The following is a 24195-nucleotide window of genomic DNA, read 5'->3' as shown; positions in this document are numbered from 1 at the left end:
GCTGAGGAGCTTGCCCGTGGGCGTGACCACAGGCCCCACCTAGTCCAACCTCCACACCCTGAGGTTGGAAATGACTTTCCCAAGGTCATGCAGTGCACTGGTGTCAGAGAAGGGTTAGCTGTCTTCATTGTCTGTAGAGAGGGCACTCTGGGGAAGGGGTTTGGTTCGTTGCCTCCATGAGAGTTTGTGACACAGAAAATTCTAGACGGGTGCTACCCCCTGGTCAGGAGAACCAAGACAGACTAAAACCAGTAACAACTGGCATGTCTTGGTGGCAGGCAATCCCTGGATCTTTTCGAGCCTGCTGCTCACTCCGGCAAAGTGAGAGCCCATCCTCTGCTGGCAGGGGATGCCCCACTGGGAGGGAGCCCTTAGAACCACTCTTCCGCCCCAGCCCCGCCATATCTGCACGTCCCAGAGTGACAGTGCAGCACCCAGCAAGGCGCTCACTAGCCGTCTCGCCTCTGGCCACCTCCAGCCAGCCGGGGCGGGGTGGGGGTGGGGTGGGGGTGGGAGTGGGGAGGGGCACCCAAACCAGGATGTACTCTGGGGCAGATACTCAGTTCCCACTTCCCCAGGCCTGGGGCCATTTCAGCAGGTGGTCGAAGGAGCTCTCTCCCTGCAGCCCTGTTCCATCGCCCCTCACCGGGAAGCCCTCTGATCCCAGACCTGTTCTCCAGCAATCCTCCCACGTCCCTGGGAGACTGGGTCACCCGGGTCCTTCTCCCACAGAAAAAGAGCAACACCCTCCCCTCCTCCCCACCTGGGCCTGGATGCCCCGTGAGACCACAGCCTTCCTTCCAAGCCCACTCGCACATCCCTGCCCCCGTCGTCCAGTGGACCCTCTCCCCTTCCACCATCCCACCCCCATGGCGCCCGCCCCCCTCCTCCCACCGCACTGCCCTCCCCCCAGCCTCCGAGGGGTGTTGTGGCGAATCAGGGGCTGCCGTGCCAGGGCATCTTGGCATTCCTAGCTTTAGCTGGGCCTGCTAAATATACATCTAGGCGAGTCCGGGAAGGAAACACAACAGACCAGTTAACTCTTTCACCTCCAGCAGCCACCAGAGGGCAGCCAAGGGGGGGGCGGTGCCCAAGGAGCCTCTGCCCAGGCTGAGCAGGAGGGCAGGTGGACCGGCCCCTCACAGCAGGCCAGAGGGATGGGGTCTTGGGGCCAGGACTCCAGGGCGTTGGAGGGGGGAAACTGTGGGTAAGAGGCCAGCTGTGCCCTCATGCCCCTGGCCCCCAGCAACACTCCTGCCCAGTAGGAGGGCAGGTGGGGCTCCCTTGCTCAAACCTCATGGTGGCCTGGGCCTAAGTCAAGCTCTAACCCACTTAGCTCTCTTTTTACAGAGAAGGTGAGGGAGTGCCAGGCAAGCGGCCTACCTTCTTCCGGGCAGGGGGCGTGGGGGGGGGAGGTCCCCTTTCCAGGCTACTTGGACAGAGGTGTGGAGGCCTGGGAGGAGCCTCCAACAGGAGGCGGTGGGAGTCTCATGGTTGGCTGGCCCTGGATCAGCCTCCACCTTCCCTTCTTCCCTAAACGGTGGGCGAGCGCCCCAGCATGGCAGCCCCAGCCTAGGCCTGCTACCCATGCTCCCAGAGGCCCCCCAGGCCGTCCTAGCTAGGAATGGGGGGCTGCAGGCTGGTGAGGTCAGTAGGGCTGGCAGGGGTGGGGCGGGCAAAAGACACTCCCTCCTGCTTTGTGATCAGAAGGAGGAACTCAGCGGGCTCCAGGGAAGGTTCCAACCACCCTGGGTCCCACCTCTGCTCATGACTCACTGCAGGGTTTGGCATTCTCCCTCCTTCCACACCTCCCCGGCCCCTTTCCCTCCATCTTTGTCATGTGGGGCCGCTGCCAAGGCTCAAACTCCCTTGGATGCCCAAGTGGCTGCCATGGCCAGGACCCTCTGGCCAGGGGGTGGGGCCAGGTGGAGCTGGACTACGGTGGGGTGAGCGGGGACCCCAGAGGCACTGATCGCGGGGCAAGCTCCCCACCGTGGGGAAGGCAGTTCCCCTGACTGGGAGGCCAGTGGGAGGGGCTGGCTGGACCCTGCCATGGGTGGAGGGAGGAGGCCAATGAAAGGGCCCTTTACACAGTGACACGCACAGGAAACCATTCTAACCACCAGAATGATCTGGGAAAACTGCAGTGACCAGTGGGCCCTCTGGGCTCACCAACCCCAACGTGGCAGCTGGCTCGGCTTCAGGGTGGAGGAGAGTGACAGGGAGAATGGCTGATCCCTCCCACCCAGCCACTCCCCAGGCTGGCTGGGGGCCCCAGGACAAGCACACTCTCTGCAGTATCTTGGATCTTTCTACAAATCTGGCTTAAAGCCCTGCCAGTCGGTTTCTGTGCTGCCAGTCCTGCAGCGCCCCCTGCTGTCTGAGCCCATAGCCACAGGCAAAAGGAGGGGGTGGGCCCCAAGACCCTCTGGGGAGCTCAAGCTTCATGGTTGACAAAGGAGGTGGGCGTGGGGAAGGCCAAGAGCCCCAAGACTCCCGTGTCAAAGACCGTCCCATTGTCCCTGCCACCACATCTATCATCTGGCTGACCAAAGGGCTCAATGTTTAATTCAGTAAGTCCTGCTCAGGGTGGGTGGGGGACGGACCCCTCCCCAGCGTGGTTGCTGAAAACAGCAGGTCCTCCTAGAAGCCTTTCCCTTTGTCCCCATCTTGCCCGCTCCCACTCCCCACCCCAGCAGGACGAGGACAGCCGTGGGCCCCTTTTACCCAACCCGTGTGTCCCTTTTTGTGGACAAAAAGAAAAAGGGGAAAGAGCGGTGGAGCCCCTCAAGGGGAAAGCTGGACGGAGCTGGAAGTAAACCAGCAGAGGCGGCACCAGGGCCGGGGCGGGGGGTGGGGGGCGGTGAGCACGCTCTGGAAGCCCCGAGTGCTGACCCCCACTTGGGAGAACGCAGGACGTGGCTGCAGGAAGCAGGGAAGCGCGGGCAATACTGGAAAGCGGGGCGAGCCTCTGAGCCCCAACTGGAGACGCTCTGGGGACGGTGGACTTGACAGAGGGGACCCGGGAAGCCTGGCCAACAGCACATTTGCTCTCCTGCCGGAGCACAAGGGAAAAGGGGGGCCAGCATCCCAATCAGGAGTCGGAACATAAGGAAAACTCTTCTGAACTAAAAACTACGCTCAGTGTGGAACTGAGGCCATCTGTAGTAGGCTCTGCGGATGGGCTGGCCAAGGAGAGAAGGGTGAGCCACGCCACCGCCACCGCAGTCTTGTCCTCCTTCCCGAAGCCGTTGAGAGTTAATAATAAAAATGCACGAAGGCAGCTGCAGGAGCAGTTTTAATAATACTTTGCACGTCAGTGATCTGCTTATCAAAGCGATGAGCTCTTCATTTTGTTAAAGGTTACAAAGACTTTTAAATGAACTGTTGCTCCATGGAACACTACATCAAAACTAATGATGTAATGTATGGTGATTAACATAATAATAATAAAAAATGAAGTTGCTCAATCCATCTTATTGGGAAACTATGATCGTGGTTTCCGAATCTAGTAAGTCCAGGACCAAAAAGTTGTAAGTGACACAAAGCATCCCCGAAGCGCCTCTTCCCCCAATCTGCTGCCCCTGAGAGCCCCTGAGAGGCACTCGGAGAAGCAGGATCCGGCAGACTCACTCCTCACCAGCGGAAGGCCATGTGCTCAGCATGTCACCTCTTTAGGCTCCCGTGTCCCTGGTGTAAAATGGTGACTATACTCAGGACACAGGGTTGTTTGGAAAAACTGATGTCGCTCCAGCTTGTGGGTCCGCGTGAGGTCACATTTATATTAACACCCTGGTTCTGGTGGCTCCACGCCCCTACCCGTACAAAGCCCTATCTGCCTCCACGGAGCCTCCCCACCTGTTTCTGGAAGTTCTTGGTTTCCCCAGTGCTCAGGAACCGGTGAGTGAATGGGTCTTCTCGAGGACAGCCCACTGGCCAGGTACCGCCTTCCACGACAATGCTCTTTTCTGATACTGGAGGGCTCTCGGAGGTTTCTTAGAGTGGGAAGAAGGTCTCTCCTCCATGGTGTTCCATTTGGTTCTGCATCAGAAAGCCAATTTCTTCCCAGTGCCTCCCTCTGTAGGGCAGACTTGGCCCCTCCAGTGGGCTGGGAAGCATTGCCCCAACCTATAGGACCTGCTCTTCCCCGGGATACCTGTCCTTGCATGCCCTCCTCCTTAAGCAAGGTAGGAAGCCCCGGCGCATCCACTCCTGCCCACGGGCGCATCCATGTGCACATGGGGGGACCCTCTGCGCCCCTGGCACACTCAGGGTCAGCCTGGACCCCGCACCACCAGCAGTGGTGGTGCCTGGGGGTCCCCCTTCCTCTCTCTGAACTTGGGACCAGATGGGTCCCAGAATTCAGAACTTTTCAGAACAGAGAAGGGTCACGCATGGCCTGTCCCACGCGCTCGATCTTGGTTCCAGCAGCCACGCCCGCAGAGAGTCGGCAGGGAACCACTGTGTCCACACTCCCTCGTCCTGCCTCAGGTCGGGTCAGGTTTTGCCACTAAATGTGACCGTGGCAAACCTGGGACAAATGTTTTGGTTTTCAGAGCTCTTTAGAATTACGGATAAAGTTTAGAATTACGGATAAAGGATGGAGGGCCTGCCTTTTCCCCTTTTGGGTATGGCTGAAAGTCCCCTCCTGGACACCCCTGTTCTGGGGAGAAGAAGAAAGCCGAGCATTTATTTTGCACTGACGGTGTGCCCCGTGCATTTCTGGCTCTTTCTGCTAGGCCATCCCACTAAGGGGTTGGGTGCTGGTGGGCCCCGGCCTGGACCTCCCAGTCAGGGGGAAAGGTCAGCTCAGCCTGACTGACTGGGAAGCAGAAAGCGGCGGCTAATGTGTTTACCCAAAGCCCAGAGCAGGTGGGAGGTCCATCTGCTAATCTCTCCCAGCTGCCTCTCTGGGCTGGCACCCTGGCGGAGAGAGGGGCCCAGGAGAGGCTGGGAGGGGCCGGGCAGAGCCCCGGGGACCTGATCTGCTGGGCCTTCCCTTTCCGTGGTGGAGAAAGAGGCCCTCCCCCAAGTGGAGTGGGCTGAGTCCTCCCTTCCCATCCCCCACCCCCCCCCCCCACCCCGTCCAGGGCTGAGAGGCACTTCCTGTCTCCTCAGCGGCAACAATGAAAACCCTAGGGCTATTCTGGGTCCCTGAACCTGGCCTCAGGGCAGGGAGTTAACTGGAATGGAAGCAGGATGCTTGAGACTCAAGGGGTGGTGTCTCCCCAGGGCTGGGACACCTAATCTGCTTTAAGATCACCCCTTTTCCCAAGAAGCCCCCCTCCCCTTACTCATGGCTTCCCCCAGCCTCGAATATACCTGAGATCCTACTGATGGCTTCCTTTCATCCTGGCCTTGCCACTGGAAGCCAGAGAAGTGATGACTCAGGGAGTGAGAGGTAGGCTCTGGGGGACTGGGGGCGGGGTGGTGGCTGGAGATAATTCCTATCCCTCTGTCCACCCATCCATTCATCCATCCACCCATCCATCTTGCCTTTCATTCATTCATCCAACTCACGTTAATCCAGCCTTCATAACGTGCCAGGTGAAATGTCCCCCCCAGAGGAATGCCCGGAGCCGCTGACTTTATTAGCCTGTGCCTCGCAGAGCCCTCTCCTTGGGCCAGGAAGTCGGAACTGCTGGTGAAGCTAATGTGAGAGTTGGATAAATTGGACGCCCCCGCACCTGGGGAGCCGCCCCCACAGGAAGGAGCCTTCCCCGCCCCACCCTCAGATGGCGAAGTAGGGTGTTGATAAAGTCTTGCGGGCACACCACAAAGGCAGCAGTAAGTCCGGCCCCGAGCCGCCCCCAAGCACCCTGGCTGGGCCCTGCCTCTACCGTTCTGCCCCTTTGGGAAGTCCTGGAGGCTTTAGCGCAGGGTCCACCACCGTACCCTCTGGCCGTGACCCCAGCGTGCAGGGCAGGTGGGCATCGTGGACGACCTCTCGGATGGTGGCCCGGAAAGTCTTGCTGACAAAGCAGTAGAGGCCAAAGTTGACTGCCGTGGTGAGCATGGCGGCCATGTTGGCCACGTCCAAGGCCAGGTGGACCCTCCAGTCGCGGTGGACGGGGGCCACATACAGGTGGTAGAGCATGACAAAGATCCGGGGTGCCCAAAGGAGGGCGAAGAGGGTGGTGACGCCCAGGAGGATGGCTGTACTCTTGCCCACCCGGGGCCGCAGCCCACTCTGGCTCTTCCTCCGCAGCCGGCAGACAATGGCCAAGTTGGTGACCAGGAAGATGCCACAAGGGATAAAATAGACCGTGAGGCAGTGAGCCCACTTGAGGACCTCGTCCAGCATGCTGGGGGGGTCCGCGTCCCTCCACACATCCAGCCACCAGTAGAAGGGGATGCCCGTCAACAGGGCGGCGCCGAGGACAGTGGCGATGGCCCGGCGGGTCCGGCCTGGGGACGAGGCGGCCCGGTGACGCAGCGGGTGGCACAGGGCGCTGTAGCGGTCCACCGTGAGCAGGACAGCAATCCAGACTGAGGCATGGTTGGTGGCAAACTCCAGGATGTTAGCTGAGCGCACCACAGCCTGGGGCACCTGCCGGGCCAGCATGGCCCCCTGCAGGAGGAAACCCACGAACACGATGACCACCTGGGTGACGATATCCGAGGCCGTGAGAGCCAGAAGGTAATAGTAGGACGGCTTCCTGGTTCTGGTGGCCAGCCGGGTCAAGGCCACTGTGGTCAGGAGGTTGACTGATGGCGACAGAGGTCACAGAGGGCAGAGGCATTAGAAGGGCTGCTTAGACTATGTTTCCAAGGTCTTCTCTTCATCCCTCTCCTCTCCCTGGCTTCTCTTTTCCTCTTTCCAGACCCTTCTTAAAGCTCACTTTATCAGGGAGACTAACCAGGTCAGCCCTGCCCTGTCCATCCGTCCACCACAGGCCATTGACTTCACCCGGGGGCAAGGCCCTACACACGGGCAGGGGTGGGTAATTCCCCAAGGCTGAGACCATCTGTCCTTTCCTGCCTCCACTTCCCCACCTGTCCCCTAGCTCTGCTGCTCTCAGAAGCAGTGGACCGTAGCGGAAGATTTCAACCGAGCTGAAGGCAGTCCTACATGAACTTAGCCTAGCACAGTGCCCACTGCCAGGGGGGTGGAGGGGGCTGTCCCTTTTGGTGAAACCTTGGCTTTAGCCATGAGCACCCCAAATCCTGGCCCCTCACTTTTACTCCCCACGATGCTTTGCTCCCCAATGACCCAGATCACCCTATAAAGTCAAAGAGTGTCCTGGAGTCTAAGATTCTGGGTCTCAGGGGCACCCATCGAAGGAGGACCCCCATTTCCGCCTATCCCCAACTCCCAGACCCCAGCTTCCCACTCACCAGGCAGCCCCAGGCCCAGCAGGATGCTGTAGTAGATGACAGGGATGACACCAGCCACACACGGGGACCGCTCTGGGATTTCTGGCCAATGGCCTTCCAACTCCTGGCTTGGCCCACTGCCGTTGGCTGTGGGCATCAGGGTCGCTCGTGGTGGACCATCTAGGGAGGAAGCAAGGGTCGGGTTAGAGTTTTAGGTCTCTCTCCAGCCTGCCCCTGCCCCTGAGATCATTATTCCCCCCTATTCTCTGCACATCCCCTGGTCAGGCCCAGCAAATGGCAATCCCCATTGCCAGGTCCACCCCACCCCACCCCTGACTCCCCCATTAAAGGGAAGAAGTCCTCCGTGGCATTTCTTGCTGCCATGGACACTATTTCTCCATTGCATTGCTCGAGGTGCATCTTCTGCCTGGAAGGCAGGGCCCTGAAACAGGCTGGACGGCATAGTCAGGGGGCTGGGGGGCGCCCATTTGAGCATGCAGATTCCTGGGCCTCGCCGCAGGCAGTCTGAGCCGGGGTCCGGAGTGGGGCTTGGGCAGCTGTGTTTTTAGCGAGCAGCCTGGGTGATTCTCACCCCCGGTGCTTCACAGGAGCCCCTCGGCTCTACTCAACAGCCAACTCGTCTCTAAGGGGTGACACTACTAGGTTTCCTGCTCTTCTTCCCTAAAGAGCAGCCCTCTTTCTAAGGTTAGCACTACTGGAGCTGGGATGGCCCTGGTTTTCAGATGGGGAAACTGAGTCCAGAGAAGTAAGGTGACCACATACTCTGGTCCTTGCTCCTCTCAGCCCACACTTTATTTTATTTATTTTTTTTTAAAGATTTTATTTATTTATTTGACAGAGAGAGAGACACAGCGAGAGAGGGAACACAAGCGGGGTGGGGGGGTGGGAGAGGGAGAAGTAGGCTCAGGGAGCCTGATGCGGGGCTCGATCCCAGGACCCTGGGACCATGACCTGAGCTAAAGGCAGACACTTAGCAACTGAGCCACCCAGGCACCCCTCAGCCCACACTTTAGATCTTTAGGTTTCAGGGTCCAGCTTTTGATTTCCTGCTGAAGTCCCACCCCCCAGTCATCTCTGCCCTCCCCCCCCCCCCGCATGTTGTCCCCCTCCCCCACCCCAGCTAAGCCTAGTTTCCCCGCCCACCTCTCACTGGTGATCAGCTTCAAAATTCTGAATTCCTCGCCTGTCCCTCACCTGCCTGCCACTGTCCTCTCCCCTCCCACCTTGTTCTGGATACTTTACCTGCCTCCCGCCCCTCAAGCGTCATGCTCCTGGGTCCTGAGTCCTAGGTCACCTCGTGGCTTTTCTGGGAGTCCCTGCAGCTCCCTCCCAGCATCACCAGCTCTCCAAGGGTTGGTTTGCCCTACGATTCTTCCCGCAGCACTGAGACTGAGCCGGTCGAGACTGAGCCTGAGCCGGTCAGTGCAGAGAGGTGGGGTGGTGGGAGGAGGGAGGAGGAGGAAGGAAAGGGTGGGGCCGAGGCTCAGGGGAATGAATCTCCACAGTGGATGCTGCCTGGAGCAAACCAGGATCCCCCGAGGCTGCACAGGCAGGGGTCAGGCCCAGAGGGAGGCCTGGAGGAGGGGACTGGACTGGGGCTGTGGATAGGCTGCGTTGTGCTCCAGGGCACTCTGGGGACTGGTCTGGGCTCAGCCAGGGCATTTACATCCTGAGGATGAGGACTTCTGGACAAGGCAGAAGGATCCCATCTGTGGCGTCAGACAGGAGGGCATAAGGGGAGTAGGGGGGAACCAGTGCAGGGCAGGGGTGAGGCCGCCATGGGCAGGGCTCACATCTAGAGGGAGGCCGCATGGGCCAGGTTTGAAAGCAGCGGCGGCAGGCAGTGGGACAAGGAGGCTCCCCGGGGGGCTGTGGGGGTGGAAGGCAGGCAGCCGTGCGCAGTGGTGGCAGTGACCACCCGGACAAGCCTGACCAGGCCACCAGCAGCTCTGGGAATCGAAGACCCAGTGGCCCCACGAGCTGTTGTTTTCCTAGCCTTGGTGAAATGGACCATCCCCCCGGGAATATTAGTCACTGGCAGATAAACAGCTGCAGGTGCAGTGGGCACTCTGGAGAGACTGGAATCTGTGCCCACTGGCTCCCCCCACCCCCTTGGGGACGTGACCAATGCAGCCCACAGTGGGCACCAGGGACAAACGTGTGGCCTGACTCCGGAGGAGAGCCGAGGTCCAGCCTGGAATCACTTCCCATGCCCATCTCTGGGCATGTAACAGAGCTGGCTTCTGGGCTCCCTAAGATAGATCCCACATCTGGGGCTGGGGCTACCTGGACCCTCAGCCCCACTCCCACCTTCACACCCACCTGGGCTATCACAGAGGACTTGCTGCCCCCTGGTGGCCTTGTTCTGACCCTGCAGGCCTCCAGGGAGTCCACGGGCTTTGGCCAGGTCCTCTGGGTGGTAGAGCAGGACCAGAACAGGCACGACCCACTCAGATCCCCAGGCCGTGTTCCAGGACCCCAGCCCCAGAGAATGCAAGAAGCACAGATAATTCTGCTTCTGAGGGCACCACCTCCCTGCACCACGAGGCTATGGGGCAACGAGGAGCTGCTTACAGTCAGGTTGAAAAGACCAAGCATGTGTGAGGGGCTCCGGCAACATTTCCTGAGCTCTTACTCTTGTTCCTACACTTGTCACCCTCAAGGCAGCTCCACAAGCTAACTCTGGTGACCTCCATTTCACACAAGAGGGGACGGAAGCTCAGAGAATTTCAGCAACCAGGCTAGGGCCGCAGAGCCACCCTGTGGCATGGGAATTTGAACCCCAGAGCTGTTCACTTGTCACCCCCTCACACAACCTGCCCCCGAAGAACAGATGCACAGGCAGGAAGAGGCCACTGTGAGCTCAGGCTTTAGGGAGGAAGGGGATGTGGGTCAGACAGAACACTCAGATAGGGAGGGGCATTGCTGTGGGGGGTGGATATCACCGTAGCGGGTGCCGGGGCAGGAGAGTGGATCTGCCACTGTGACGGCGCAGCCTGGCTTCCCGGAAGCTTCCAGTAGCCTGTGACTTCCTTCAGGGAAAGATTCCTTCTTGTTTATTATTAGTGTGCCCCCCCTGAGTACACTGGCCTGGAACCTAAACTCAGGATCCCCTATTCCCCAATCTAAGCGTCTGAAGGCACCCTCGCTCAGGAAGGGAGATGTTACAGATCTAAGGGAGTCCACACTCTAGGTAGGGCTGGGTCTGGGGACCCACCACTCTGGGGTGGGTATTACCCCCATCCAGCGTCTCATCACCCATTCTGCAGATACAGAAAACTATCCTGCCCCAAGCCTGCAAGAATTTTCAGTGGCTTTTACAGCACTAGAGATTCCTTGCCCAACGGGGATCGTATCTGTCTGAAATAGCTTCCCATGTAGGGACCCAGTGTAGGGTCATGGGAAGAAAGTCAAGCAGAAAAGTGGCATTTGAATCCTGGCTGCCGTGAGAGCTCAGACAAGTCACTTAGGTTATAAACACTCTTTGTCTCAGGCAGGAAGTAGCACTCCTCTCTGGGAATTGTTCTAGCTTGTGAGCTCATCAGACTTGCTCTCAAGGAATGATGGAGCTTCCAGATCCACAGGGCAAAATAAAATGGAGTGTCTCAGATCCTCTATCTCAATGGCCGTGCAGGGCAAATGCCCTCCTTTCTCTCTCCTGCTCCAAGACTCTCGCACACGACACTCATGCACGTATGTGCATACACACACACACACACACACACACCACACACACACATGCACGCACTCCAACAACTCTCAGACTAAGAAACCGAGAAAAGAGAATGCCTATTTCTGGAAAGTCAGCTTCTAAATCGTTAGAGGAGTTTCAGGGACAATGAAGTTAGCAATTGTAGGAGGTGGGGCCTCTCAGAGATGGGGGGGTCAGAGGCGACCCTTCCGAGTCTTCTTGGTCATCTGGGTCCTCCCGATCCCTGCACACTCGGAATGGCATCCATCTTACTCCGGGGGGTAAATCTTAGCTTGTGCGTACATGACAATCACCCAGCGTGCTTAGAAAATACTGGTGTCCTGGCTTCTAAGTAGAGCACGGGAGATTCCAACACAGATGGACTCTACCTTCTAGAAAAGCAGATACAGCCCCAAGGAGGCTGGAGTTAAGAAAAGAGTTTACGGAAGGCCGGGTTTCTGAGTAAGTGGGTTCTCTTACCAACGTCTCTTTATCATCAGATAACGCTCCTCCTGAAAAGGATTGCACATGGAAACAGGGGTGCTCTCGGAGGCCCGGAACCCCATCACACTGAGGCTCTGTCTTGCTGGTCCGGGCCGGGGAGGTGGTACAGTCCATGGGAAGGGCAGGCAGGCAGCCAAGGGATGGTGGATCTGGACGAGGGGAGCCAGGCGTGAAGGTCAGGGCACCCGGGAGGGGTTTCCGCTGCGCTGGATTGCTCCGTCTCTGCCAACCCGGACGAGGCAGGTGCCAGACCCAATTCTTGCTCTCTCTGCAGCTCTGGAGAGGGGGTGGAGCTGTGGTGTGTCTGTGCGAGCCCAGAGCAGCAGAAATCAATGCATGGAGCTCGTGCCTGGGACCCAGAGAGCAAGGGAGGGCAGGCTCCATCCCCAGTCAAGGACCCAGCCTCGGGGGAAACGGAGCTGGATCTCTCAGTCCATCGGTTCGTCGAGCTTAAAGCAGAGTCCGTCCCAGGAAGAGCTGGGCCAGGCCCCACTTGCTCCCCAAAAAGGTGAGGCCTCAGCAGAACACACGGACCCACCCACTCCCCTTGGGCTCTAGACCCCACCCTCCTCTCTCTATTCATTTGGATTTAGAAGAACACTCCTCCGCACTGACCCAACTGAGACTGTGACCTAGCTCTCTGCCTCGATTTCTCCTACAGTTGAGGCGGGATGCCGGGTCTGCTGTGTGTCTCCTTGGAACTCTGGGAAGGGGAACATTACATCTGGAAGTTAGAAGCTGGTAAAAGAAGCCTTCCAAGAGGTAAGCCTAGAGACCTGAGGCATTCAGGAAGGCGAGTTAAAGGAAGCGACAGGGCAGCCAGGTGCCCACTTCAGCATCTCCAGTCCCCGAGCCCAGATTTGTGCTGGTTGGGCAGGGGCGGTGGGCTGTCTGCTGAGGGCCAGCCTCTTGCAAGGGGGCCAGCCCTGCTCTGGGCAGAGGGCCTCCCACGCAGAGGGGCACGGTGCAGTGTGTAACTGCTCCGGGCCCAGCCCTGCCATCTTGGTTCACCTTGATCCTGGGGGATGATGGTCATAGTCCCCAGGGGACCTCCCTAAAGGCCCATCACCCTCCCCAGAGCAGGCCAGGAACATGCTCGACAGGGAAGAGGAAATGATACCAGTTGTCCCATGGGCCCCTATTCGAGACCCTTGCCCTGCTCTCTGAAGAGCTAGCCCACCCCAAAATGGAAGAAGGGGAGGGATGGGGGCCTGAGCTGCTCCTCCTCTCCCCTCTTCCAGACCCTTCCTTTGTAGCCTGCTCACCATCGCACTTTAGCCAAGATGCTGCCAAGAGCGCTCTGTGCCAGGACGGACACTGGGCCAGGGGGCTGGGGCTGGGGACTGGGGACCCTCTGGGCCAGCAGCTGCCAGAGGTCCTGGAGTCCCTGGCCTGCCCTGTGGAGAGCCTAAATCCTCCCAGGAGAGAAACGACTAGTTCTGCTGGGTGGTGGAAGACGTGGGGGAGGGTGCCGGATCTGTCCCCCTCGGGGGCCTGCGGGCAGCACAATAGCCCCAGGCTGCCACTCTCTGGCTTAAGTGGTTGCCTGGGCAACAGCTGGGGCCAGTTTCCACCAATCCTCAGCAGAGGCAGGGTGGGGGGAGGGAAGCTGGCCGGGAAGGGGGGTGCCATCCCCTTGTGCTGAATCCTATATAAGGAGGAGGGATGTGAGCACAGTGGTCTGGGCTTCACTGTCCCTCCAGGGAGCTCAGGGGCGGGGCACAAAGATGCCTCGCTTGGGCTCTGCCAAGCCTGGGTCCTGGGCCAGCTTCTGGGCCATCCTGACCTTGGTGGGGCTGGCCACTCGAGCAGGTGAGTGGGCAGTGGGTGGGGTGGGAGTGGAGGGCAGGGGAGAGAGGCAGGACCTTTCGGCCCTAGCTGCACGAGGCCGGGAGGGGGCGGTGTCCGGCTCCACGGAGGAGGGCCGCCTGCCTGGGGGAAGGGCTGGGGAGGCAGGCGGGGCTCTTACAGACAAGACCTTTCTACCGTCCATTGTCCATTGTCCCAGACAGGTGGGCCCAGGCACCCAGGCCGCGGCAGCCGGGTGGAATGCCACCCGTCAAGTGACAGTTTCGGGAGGGGAGGGCTGGGAAATTAACTGCCCACCCACCTCTCACCCTCCCCTTCTCCCTCAGTCTCCCTGTCTCTTATACACAGATGCTCTGCTCTCGTGTGAGCCTTCTCTCTGGTAGTCCACATGGCCTGTGCGTGCGTGCGTGCGTGTGTGTGTGCGTGTGCGCGTCGGGGCAGGTGCTCGTGGTTTGCTCTCAGACACCCACCTTGTCTCCCTCCGAGGCTCCTCACACTGTTCTCTGTTTGGGGAAGCTGTTGGCAGCCTTTTCGGTCCCTGAGTTTTCTGTAACAGAGTGCATGTCCCCATCTGACCCTCACGGCATTCCCTGGAAACACGAGAGAAGGGCCCAGGGTGGCCAGCCTGGCAGGCTCGACACACAGGTGCCCTGAGAGTCCCCTTCCAGCACCAGCTCACCCTCTGTGTTTTCTCTGGTCCCCCACCAGCCACCTGCTGCCAGTGGACTTCAGTCTCAGAGGTCAGGACCCAGGAGGGCAGCTGGGCCAGGAAACAGCTTCTCCTCCTGCCCGCAGCCCTCTTCTCACGCTCGGCCTCGCCCCTCCCACTCAGTGCTCTGGCCCCCCTGACCCTCTCGCTGCTCCCAGCACCGCCAGTCCATCCTTTTCAAGGGCTGGCGCCTGTCCTCTGGCTGGCTCCTTCTCGTCACTTCCTCAGGGAGCCATCCCTGATTTCTGCCCCTCAAGTAGCCCTATCCTGACTCTCACTTCCCTTATTCATCACAGTCCCAAACTAGAGTGCTTATTTGTGCACTTAATGCCCGTCAAAGGAGCTGGTTGGTGCTTGTCTCAGAAGGTGAGAGGGGTGGGGTGCCTCAACCCTTGCCTGGCTCTCTGGCGTCATGGACACCGGTTCTGGGGCATTCTGTCCCACACTGGTTCATGATCTCTCCTCGCCAGGAATCTAGCCCCCTTGCAAGAGCATCCTCTCGGGGGCCTGCTCAGGGTCAGGCTGACAAGCTTCCCCACCCGGGAAGTGCTTGTGCATGCACGCGCGCGCACACACACACACATACACGCATGCATCTGCGTGCTCCACGGGCACACACAGGAATGCACGCGGCCTCCGCCCGCACCCAAGCGCACGCGTCTCCAGCTGGTCCCTCCGCATCCCTGGCTGGCACCCCCGCCCCGGGCCCAGGGGGCCTTCTCAGCCGTGCCGCGTTCCCTCCTGCTGCAGCTCAGAGAGCCGATGTGGGCGGCGAGGCCACGGGCACCCCCATCAACCACTCCCAGACGCTGCTCCAGCGCTTGCAGGAGCTGCTAAGGCAGGGCAACGCCAGCGACGTGGTTCTGCGGGTGCAGGCGGCGGGCACCGACGAGGTCCGCGTCTTCCACACGCACCGCCTGCTGCTCGGCCTGCACAGCGAGCTGTTCCGGGAGCTGCTGAGGAACCAGAGCGAGGTGGCGCTGCAGGAGCCCCGGGACTGCGCTGCCGTCTTTGACAAGTTCATCAGGTGGGCAAGGATTAGGGGGCGCCTCCCTCCCTTTCCCAGGCCCTGGCTCCTCGGCTCCCAGGCTCCCAGAAGCGCTGGCGCCTCAGAGGACACGGTGTCCCTCCCTCCACCCACCCAGGTCATCAGGATGAAGGCGCCACCGCCTGATACTCATCCCTTCTCCCGCTGCCCTCTCGCGTGACCCCTGCCCTTGCCCGCAAGCTCTGTTTCCAGACCTGGTCTTGAGGGCTTTGCAAAACTGCAGATTCCTGAACCCCGCTCTGGATCGTCCGCTTCGGGTCTGGGGTTGGGCCCAGCAGTGATTTTTTATTTTAAAGCCTCCATGTGGCTTTAGTGTCTGGCCAGGTTTCTGAGCCTCCGGGCCTGGGGGGAGTAAGGCAGCTCTCTCTCCCATCCCCTGCTCCCGGCCCACCGCCTGGGGCACCATTCACACTATCGTTGGAGAGAGGAACCCGGTTTTCACAGTTTATTTGTTTATTAAAGATTTTTATATGTTTATTTGAGAGAGAGCAGAGCCGGAGGGAGGGGCAGAAAGAGAAGCAGGCTCCCCACTGAGCAGGGAGCAGGACATGGGCTCCATCCCAGGACCCTGGGATCGTGACCTGAGCCGAAGGCAGACGCTTAGCTGACTGAGCCACCCAGGCGCCCCTGTTTTAATGGAGTAGACAAGATGGCTGCAGAATACCAGGCAGTAGGAAGAGGGTTAACACAGAAGGGCACAGGGTCTTCTGCCCAGGAGTCAGATCTATCAAAGCAGCCTTCCCCCAACCCCATCCGGTGCCTCTGCTGACATCTGATTGGCTAGAATTTAGTCACATGGCCATGCCCACTCTAAGGGAGGCCGAGAACCATCTTTATTCCCAGAAGCAAATAGTGGGGCTAAAATGCAGGGGAAAGGGGAGACCTGGGTGTTGGTGCAGCTATGGGCAGCTCCTGCCACACTCCCATGGAGCGTGTGCCCGTAGGGGCCTGGCAGGAAGGGTGAGCCGAGGGATGGGAGCAGATGGGGACAGGGAGTGAGTGAGCAAGACCCACAATAGAAAAGATCCAGTGAGAAAGATGAGCTGGCGAGAAGGGGAGGAGGGTGGAAGGAATTAACCTGTTTCGATGGCCTGCTTCCTAGCAAGTCCAGTTCACTCTCCCCCAGCTGTCACAGTGACCTTGGTACCCCCTTTCTCCGATGATTGGCATAAGGTTCAGTGCAGTTAAATGACTTGCCCACTTCCAAGTACGGTATGGATCTGAGGCCGGGGTTATAAAGCCCACAATGGCAGGAGCCTCGTTTGTCTTGTAGCCTAAACCTCGGCGCCTAGTAGATGCTCAGTAACTACGTGCTGTTTCCACGTCCCCACAAGAAACGGTCCTTGAGACGAAGACAGGAAGCCTCGGGGCCCACTGCGCCGCTTGCACCCCTGACCACAATGCTCTCCACCCAAGGCCGGGCGCCCCTTGGGGTGTGTGAGTGTGTGGGGTGGGGGCAGAGCGGGCCCCGCCCTGACCCTGCCCCATCTCTGCGCGCCCCTCCCGCAGGTACCTCTACTGCGGGGAGCTGACCGTGCTGCTGGCCCAGGCCATCCCCCTGCACAGGCTGGCCACCAAGTACGGCGTGGCCTCCCTGCAGCGCGGCGTGGCCGACTACATGCGCGCGCACCTGGCGGGCGGCGCGGGCCCGGCGGTGGGCTGGTACCACTACGCGGTGAGCACCGGGGACGAGGCCCTGCGCCAGAGCTGCTTGCAGTTCCTGGCCTGGAACCTGTCGGCCGTGGCGGCGAGCGCAGAGTGGGGCGCCGTGAGCCCCGAGCTGCTGGCGCAGCTGCTGCCGCGCTCGGACCTGGTGCTGCAGGACGAGCTGGAGCTGTTCCACGCGCTCGAGGCGTGGCTGGGCCGCACCCGGCCGCCCCCCGCCGTGGCCGAGCGCGCGCTGCGGGCCATCCGCTACCCCATGATCCCGCCGGCGCAGCTGTTCCAGCTGCAGGCGCGCTCGGCGGCCCTGGCGCGCCACGGCGAGGCGGTGGCCGACCTGCTCCTGCAGGCCTACCAGTTCCACGCCGCCTCGCCGCTGCACTTCGCCAAGTTCTTCGACGTCAACGGCAGCGCCTTCCTGCCCCGCAACTACCTCGCGCCCGCCTGGGGCGCCCCGTGGGTCATCAACAACCCGGCCCGCGACGACCGCAGCACCAGCTTCCAGACGCAGCTGGGCCCGAGCGGCCACGACGCGGGCCGCCGGGTCACGTGGAACGTGCTCTTCTCGCCGCGCTGGCTGCCCGTCAGCCTGCGGCCCGTCTACGCGGACACTGCGGGCACCGCGCTGCCCGCCGCGCGCCCGGAGGACGGCCGGCCGCGCCTGGTGGTCACGCCGGCCAGCAGCGGCGGCGACGCGGCGGGCGTGAGCTTCCAGAAGACCGTGCTGGTCGGGGCGCGTCAGCACGGCCGCCTGCTGGTCCGCCACGCCTACAGCTTCCACCAGAGCAGCGAGGAGGCGGGCGACTTCCTGGCGCACGCCGACCTGCAGCGGCGCAACTCCGAGTACCTGGTGGAGAACGCCCTGCACTTGCACCTCATCGTCAAGCCCGTCTACCACACCCTCATCCGGACCCCCAAGTAGCCAAGCGGGGCCGGGGCGGGGACGCCTCCGGAGTGGGAAACAGAGGGCTGGCATGGGTGGCCCCCCGGGGTCTGGGGGGGGGGGTGGCGAATGGAGGTGTCTACACTGGCCCCCTGGGTGGCCAGGTGCCATTGGCCTTGGAGCTGGGGTGGAGGCCAGGTGAGGGGTGGTAGAGCAGGTGCCCGGTTTCAGGAGCTGAGTTCGCCACTGTCTTGAAGGCCGCGCTCTTGGTTGAATAAACCGATGCTCAGAGAGCTGAGGGGATGATTGAACCACCCAGCTCCCAGGTAGAAACAGTCCCAGGAGGGTCCCAAAGGTGTGGGGGTCCTTTATCTTTCATTAGCTTTTCCCCAGGGTCCCCCACCCCCACATGGAACAGGGCAGGTAAGAGCAACCTAATGGACCAGCCTGGGAAAACTGGGGGGACTCCAGGACCCCTTGCTGGAGTTTTCCCACCTTGAAGCCAAGAGGCTTACTTAGCTGGGCAATTTCTGAGCCCTGACTTCCAGAGGGTATCACCCTCCAACCCCCATTCGGGTAATTAGGCTTTTTATGGTCTGAGCCACTCCAAGTCTCTGACCTCCCATGGGAGGGAGCCCAGGCAGGTGTGAAGGCGGGTGGGATGGGGCATGAACAGACCTTGCCGGGCCCACCCTTCCTGGGGACAGTCTAGAGAAAAACCCCTTTCCCCCAGGTATTTGTAGGTTGCTTCAGTGTAACCAGAGGGAGATGGGGTGTCGGGGAGGGAAGAGGAAGGCGTCGGCTTGCCTCTTAATCAGTCTTGGCCACCCCACATTCCAGACAAGGTCTAGTTTCCAACATAACCATCAAGACCCAAATGGGATTTTATTGTTACACTGCCAAGTAACAAAACCAGATTCCCTCCTCTGCCCCAACCATAGGATGTGAAGTGACTGTTGGCTCCTTCCCCAACCATCCGGGATGCCCTTGCCCCAGATGTAGGCCCAGGGGCCCAGTCCTATGAACAGCTCCCTTCCCCCTCCCATCTCCAAGGCCGAGTCCGGCCACAGGTCTCTATAGGGTTTTGGCAACAGGGTTCTATCCAGGGCTGGGAGGCCAGGAAGTCCTGTCATCCTGGCCATGCCTCCTGAGTTCACCTACCTTCCCCAGTGGCACTGAAAGCATGGAGGTGCTGGGCAGGCACCCTCATAATTTCTGGGTCTCAGGGACCCCAGCCTTCTGAGATCCTGAGCTCCTGCTCGCAGATGACCCCCCTCTGCCCAGCCTCTGTCTCCCATTTTCTGCTACACCCCATCCAGTCTTGGGGGCAGGAGGGCTGTTCCAGGCAGGGCCCCTCAGGTATGCCCGAAGCGTATGTCTTTGCCATGGGTGCTTGTGCTGTGAGCCAGGCGGGGCCCACGGGCAGCCCGTCGGGAAATACCAGCTGGGTTGGACGGAACAGCGAGGTGTGAGGAGTCCCCAGGGCCTGCAACAGGGGAAGGGCCAGGAGCAGGGGTTTAGGAATTCCTCCCACTCCCTCTCTGTTCACCCAGTGGCCTTGAACTCCCTAGGGGCACAGCCCCAAGATGCCAGTCCCACGAATATTCTGTGAGAACCCGGTTTCCAGCAGTGGGTAGCCCTAGGTGAAGGGAGCTCAACATGCCTCCTCCCTGGGCTGGCCAAGGGCCCCCCCCTTCCCATTCCCTCCCTTGCTGGTACTGACCTGTGCTCTGGCTTGGAGGGAGTTTGACCTTGGCCAAAGGCAGCATGACCTTCCCCAGATGGCGGATACCAGGTGCTGGGTGTCCACACAATGGCACCCTATGGTCCGAGATGCTCTCCATAGGACGGGGCCCCAGGAGGTGTGTCTTGGGGCGGGAGAGCTGTGTTGGTTGGAGAACAGTGAGGTGAGTCAGAGCTGTATGGGATCTGCTACAGGGATCTGTCCTATATGCCAGTCCTGTGTGCCCCCTATGCCAGCCCGGGGGACAGAGGCATGGAGGGTGGTGCAGGAGCCCCCCAGACCCCCATCCATAATGAAGGAGCGCAGACACCCCATCCCCTGTCTTCTGCCTCACCCCTTGCCCCGTGACCTCAAAGGAACGGGACCGCCGCTTCCTCTTCTTGGCCTCTAGTGACTCTTCTCGTTTCTTGCCTGGGTTTTTCTTCTGGCCACGCATCCAGGGCCCGGTGCCATCGCCCCCGTGCCCGACTGCCTGGGATGGGGCCTCGCCTGTGCTGCTAGACAGGTTATCCTCACTGGCAGCATGCTGCAGCGTGGGGCTGGGCGGCCGCTTGCAGGCCAGAGGGCCCAGTGGCTGCGAATTGTCAGCCTTGGTCGGCAAGTGCAGAGACAGGCTGCTGCGCTCCCCGGGAGGTGCCAGCAGGTGGCGCCCCTCGGTGCCCAGAGCCTGCGAGCGCCGCCGAGCAGCCTTCACCGAGATGCACTTGGTGCCGGTAAGGATCTCCTTCTTCTCTGTAGAGCACCCAATGTAGGGGTCAAGACCATATATTCCTCCCCCTCCCTTACCTCCCACACCCACTCTCCTGCCAAGGCAGGGAAATGAGCAGAGCCAGAAGGCCTGGGTCCCAATTCCAGCCCTCCCGCTTGCCTGCTATTTAAGAAACTTGGGGCAAGTTTTTGAGCCTTACCTTCCTCTGTAAATTGGGAATGGTGAAACTAACCCCATAGGGTTATTGTGAGGATTAATTGAGAAAATGGGCTTAGGGGGTAGGGATGCCGTCTGTATTTGCTCTTAGAATTATTACTGGGTGGGAAGGGGGAACAGGATCCTAAGTGTCATGTGGTCCCCATTCTGACTTCTGATTGTGTCCTCAGCTCTCTGTGTGTCCTTGAGCAGGTGGTTAATCCTCTCTGGGCACTGGAGTCTCTTTATAGAATGGGTAGCACCAAAGGTGTGGGTGCACTCAGCAGTGCAGGAGGGCATGGACTGGGTGACCCGGAACAGTTTAGATGATGCCGGGCTCACGCTGACAGGGCTGGCAGGGGCACACCTTTGTAGGACAAGGAGATCTCTGACAGATTCTCGCTGCTGTCAGGGGAAGAGTTGATCCGGCTGCTCAGGCTGACCAGGCTGTCCTGAGCGGGGGCCTGCGGGGGGAAGTGGTTGAGAAGACAAAGGCATTAGACCCAGCACTAGACCCCATGTCTTACTCAGCAGAGACAGCGGGGCCTCAGGGGTGAGGGCCATTTGGGGAAGGCTCCATCCCAACCCCTGGGTGTCTACCCTGTGCTCTCGCCCCCCAGCAGTGGAACCCAGGGCAAGCGGTGCTCAGTGCTCACCTCCTGGGTCACCAGGCCGCCGATCTGGATGGGGGGTGGGGTGGGCACAGAGGAGCTCTTCACCTGCCAGGCTCGGGGACTGGCTTTAAACACGCGGTTGGCTTCACTGAGGTTGGCAGAGGAGGATGGATGGCTACTGACCTGGCTGGTCCCACTGAGGTCCCAGCCCCACCCCAGGGGAGAGCTATTTGTGTGAAGGGAGAAGCCAGGCATCCTGGCTCCAGACTCGTGCCGTCTCCTCCCTTTCTCATTCCTGCCCCATCTTCCCCAAGCAACCCTCATCTGGGTTGGCATCCCTGGGACATGGCGGAGCAGGTGGCGGCTCAGGCTGGCAGGACTGGCTGGAGGTGGTCTCTGGCCTCACCTCTCCGTGCTGAGGGGAGGGAGGACACTGCTCTGCAGACGCTGCACTTCGGAGCTCAGCGTCTTCACACTCTCCGGCTCAGACTCCGGTGTCAGCGTGGTTCCTGCTGGGGTAATTTTGGGCAAGGAGCTGTCCTGGGGAGGGAAGGGTGCGGGGGGGGGGGAGGGCAGTCAGAAGATTTGTCCTGGACCAGGGGACAGCACAGGGTGACAGGCACACAAGGTGGCCAGGGCTGTAGCCTGGCTTAGGAGTTTGGGGAGAGCAGTGGGTTTGTGTTCTGGCTCACACGGGATACACAAGTGCCAGAGAAGAATGCCCTGGGACGGGAGCCTTCCTCGGGTGGGTAAGAAGGACGGGAAGCTGACTCCCTGGGGCGCCGGCCTGCCTGGTCCCATCCCCCCCAGCTCCCCGCAGGCATTGCCTAGGGCATCAGCCCCTCCATCAGTACAGGTGCTCAGGCCCAGGCCCAGGCTTGCCCACGCTCCCACCTGCAGGGCCCTCGAGGCCACCCGGTCCATGATGGTGGCCTGCTCCAGGCTGCCCTCCTCCAGCTCCCGCAGGTACACTTCATACAGCTCCTCCAGGTGCTGCGGGACGGCCAGGTTGTAGTCTGCGGGGGGGAAGGGGCAGGGCTCAGCGCGTGCCCTGGGACCCTCCGCGGGTCGAGGAGGGCCCCTGGGTGGCTCGGCTGCGGGGGGCCTACCGTCGATGATCTGCCGCTGGCCTTGGATGATCTGGTCGCAGAGGCTGCGGTGCTGCTCCTCGCGGCGGTGGCGGAGCGCGCCGTCCCGGAGCAGCGCGTGCGACTGCATCTCGGTGTTCTCCACCTCGAGCTCGTGCACGCGGCACAGCAGGCTGAGCACCTCGCGCTGCTCCTCGGAGCCGATGCGCCGCGGCAGCGTCTCCTCCAGGCGCCGGCCCCGCGCGCGCAGCTCTCGGCAGCGCTGCTCCAGCGCTAGCTGGAGGCGGCTGGGGGTCAGCGCCAGGCTGCGGGCGTGCGAGGGGGGCTGGTCCCCCCCCACCCCGAAGCCCTCCGCCGAGCCTGTCCGCGCCCCTCCAGCCCCCGAGCTCCCCATTCTGAGGCTAACCCTCGAAGCTGTGTCTTGGGCCTTGCAACCAGGGGCTGCTCCGAAATGGCCCCTCTGTGCCCACCTTCTTGCCACCCGGACCACAGCCTGCCCCTGGAATCCGCCCCATGGATATCTGCCCCACCCCAGCCCATCTGATGCCCTCAGAGCTCATCATGGCGCCCCGAAGCCCTTGGTTTGGGTATGCTCCAGAAGAAGGAAAAGATCCTGTTATCTGGAAAGCCCGAATTAAAATACTGACTACCATTTTTTGAGTCCTTGGTATGCAAAAGGCATTGATTTAATCTCCCCTACAACCCCACTAGGGCCGCACCATGACTACTCCCATTTTATAGATGAGTAAGCGAGGCACAAGAAGGAATTTAGCAAGGTCACAGAGGATCTGAGGCCTGAGCTCCCAGGTCTGAGTCCCCCTGCACCCCACCCCCAGCCCCTTCTGGCTTGGGCCTCCAAAACCATTCCCCTGCCCCCAGCCCCAGGCACCTTCTGCTTCCGCAGCTTCTTCTGCTCCCCCACCAGGCTGGCAATGCTCTCCCGGGCTGAGGCCACCTCTGGGGGCTCCAGGGTGTCTGGCTGGTCATCGCCCGTGTCCGAGTCCTTCTCGCTGTCATCCTTGGTGTAGGATTCCTTCCGCTGCTCCTCCCGCCATTTGAGCGCCCTGCGGGACTTCTCGTGCTCCCAGCTGCCGCCGTCCCACCCCAGGGAGACAGGGGAGTCAGACCATAGTGGGCATAGTGTGCGGCTACTGTCCCAGGCCCGGGGTGGGACCTGAACAGCCCCGGAGCAGGGGCTGCTTACCCGGCAATGGTGAGCAGGTGGCGGGAGGTGTCGATCTGGACCTCCATGGCATGGTTCTCCAGCTCCAGCAGGCGTCTCCGCACGTCCATCTGCTCCTGGAAAGCGCTGATAAGCTGCTCCCGCAGCTGCCCCATCTCGGCCTGCTCACCCTGCCCACTGTGCAGTTGGACCTCGGCTGCCCAGCGGGTGGGGGGGTAGAGGAAGTCAGTGGAGGAAGCAGGCTCAGGCCAGGAAAATCTGGGCCTACGTGGGGCCCTCCTTCATCCCTTTCTTCCCAAACCACTTCCTGTCCAACCACCTCCTCCCAAAAGACCTCCTAGATTACTACCTCCTCCCACACCCACTTCCACACTGTCTTCCAGCTGTGGTCCGAAGGTGATTTCCAGCTCCTCTGTATGAACTGGGCTTCCACTAGCCCATAGGTTCCCCTTAGACACTTTACTGCCATCTGTTGGGAAACCATCCATAGCAAATACACAAATCTACAAGAGAATGGTACCCATTCCAGTGATGCTGGGCACAGCCTCACAGCCCGGAGCGGGCCCCCCCCCCCCCCGCAGCTAAATGCTCACATGTCTCTCACTTGTGTGATCTCACATAATCTTAATTAATGTTAAGTCTCTGAAACAGAGATCACCGTTCTATTTGACACTTGAAAAGAAGCCTCAGAGCAGTTGAATGATTAGCCCAAGGTTACCTGCCCAGAAAAAGCCTGAGTCTGGATCTGAACCCAGCACCATCTGACCCCTGAGCAATGTGATACAGGCTGGGAGGGCTGCCTGAGATGGGCTCCCACGAACACAGGGCTCCCACGCACACACCTTGGATGTGGCGGATGTCACCCCGCTCCAACCGGCCCTGGGCCTGGCCCCGCCCACCCTGCTCATCGATCTTGCACTTGAGCCTCTGGATCTCGCCCCGCAGGTCCGCAATGATGCTGGTGTACTGGGCGATGTGGTAGGAGACGTTGAGCAGGTTCTGCTTCACCTGTGGGGAG

The 24195-nt window shown here is 60.5% G+C and overlaps 3 protein-coding genes across 8 annotated transcripts in view; 1 reads left to right on the top strand and 2 right to left on the bottom strand.

Annotated features, from left to right (window-relative positions):
* Positions 1-5747: 5747 nt before the first annotated feature.
* GPR142 (G protein-coupled receptor 142) lies at positions 5748-11642 on the bottom strand. The gene is made up of 3 exons (XM_036079034.2): positions 11510-11642; positions 7339-7497; positions 5748-6708 (listed from the first exon to the last, which is right to left on the bottom strand). Exons 2-3 carry the CDS (start codon positions 7472-7474, stop codon positions 5837-5839), a joined length of 1008 nt encoding a protein of 335 aa, XP_035934927.2. The 5' UTR covers positions 7475-7497; positions 11510-11642; the 3' UTR covers positions 5748-5836.
* BTBD17 (BTB domain containing 17) lies at positions 11547-18719 on the top strand. Of its 2 annotated transcripts, XM_036079030.2 has the most exons (4): positions 11547-12041; positions 12195-12295; positions 14802-15078; positions 16609-18719. In XM_036079030.2, exons 2-4 carry the CDS (start codon positions 12205-12207, stop codon positions 17681-17683), a joined length of 1443 nt encoding a protein of 480 aa, XP_035934923.1. In that variant the 5' UTR covers positions 11547-12041; positions 12195-12204; the 3' UTR covers positions 17684-18719. The 2 variants fall into 2 exon arrangements, with proteins under 2 accessions (XP_035934923.1, XP_035934924.1); XM_036079031.2 differs by lacking the exons at positions 11547-12041; positions 12195-12295 and adding an exon at positions 13146-13345.
* Positions 18645-24195, bottom strand: part of KIF19 (kinesin family member 19) — a 26036-nt gene continuing 20485 nt past the window's right edge. For 2 of the 5 annotated variants that reach the window (XM_078066025.1, XM_078066027.1), the window contains 9 exons: positions 24020-24185; positions 23199-23373; positions 22884-23082; positions 22016-22271; positions 21801-21922; positions 21313-21446; positions 20949-21054; positions 20660-20756; positions 18645-20120 (listed from right to left, as the gene is read on the bottom strand). In XM_078066025.1, the coding sequence (XP_077922151.1) occupies positions 19162-20120; positions 20660-20756; positions 20949-21054; positions 21313-21446; positions 21801-21922; positions 22016-22271; positions 22884-23082; positions 23199-23373; positions 24020-24185 (2214 nt within the window). In that variant the 3' untranslated portion in view covers positions 18645-19161. The remainder of the gene's footprint in view (positions 20121-20659; positions 20757-20948; positions 21055-21312; positions 21447-21800; positions 21923-22015; positions 22272-22883; positions 23083-23198; positions 23374-24019; positions 24186-24195) is intronic. The other 3 variants (XM_036079028.2, XM_078066026.1, XM_036079027.2) reach the window with 3 other exon arrangements.

This window comes from Halichoerus grypus, chromosome 2, assembly GCF_964656455.1.
Source record: "Halichoerus grypus chromosome 2, mHalGry1.hap1.1, whole genome shotgun sequence".
Lineage (NCBI taxonomy): Eukaryota > Metazoa > Chordata > Mammalia > Carnivora > Phocidae > Halichoerus > Halichoerus grypus.
This window is presented reverse-complemented; position numbering and strand designations above follow the sequence as displayed.

What these genes read in the sequence shown, in the direction of transcription:
- GPR142 (XM_036079034.2), bottom strand. Translation starts at nt 7,474, where the DNA reads ATGCCCACAGCCAACGGCAGTGGGCCAAGCCAGGAGTTGGAAGGCCAT. An exon ending in GCTGGGCCTGGGGCTGCCTG is followed by an intron (nt 6,709 to 7,338) that starts GTGAGTGGGAAG and finishes TGTCGCCATCAG; the next exon opens with TCAACCTCCTGACCACAGTG.
- BTBD17 (XM_036079030.2), top strand. Translation starts at nt 12,205, where the DNA reads ATGCCGGGTCTGCTGTGTGTCTCCTTGGAACTCTGGGAAGGGGAACAT. An exon ending in TAAAAGAAGCCTTCCAAGAG is followed by an intron (nt 12,296 to 14,801) that starts GTAAGCCTAGAG and finishes CTCCTGCTGCAG; the next exon opens with CTCAGAGAGCCGATGTGGGC. An exon ending in GTCTTTGACAAGTTCATCAG is followed by an intron (nt 15,079 to 16,608) that starts GTGGGCAAGGAT and finishes CCCCTCCCGCAG; the next exon opens with GTACCTCTACTGCGGGGAGC.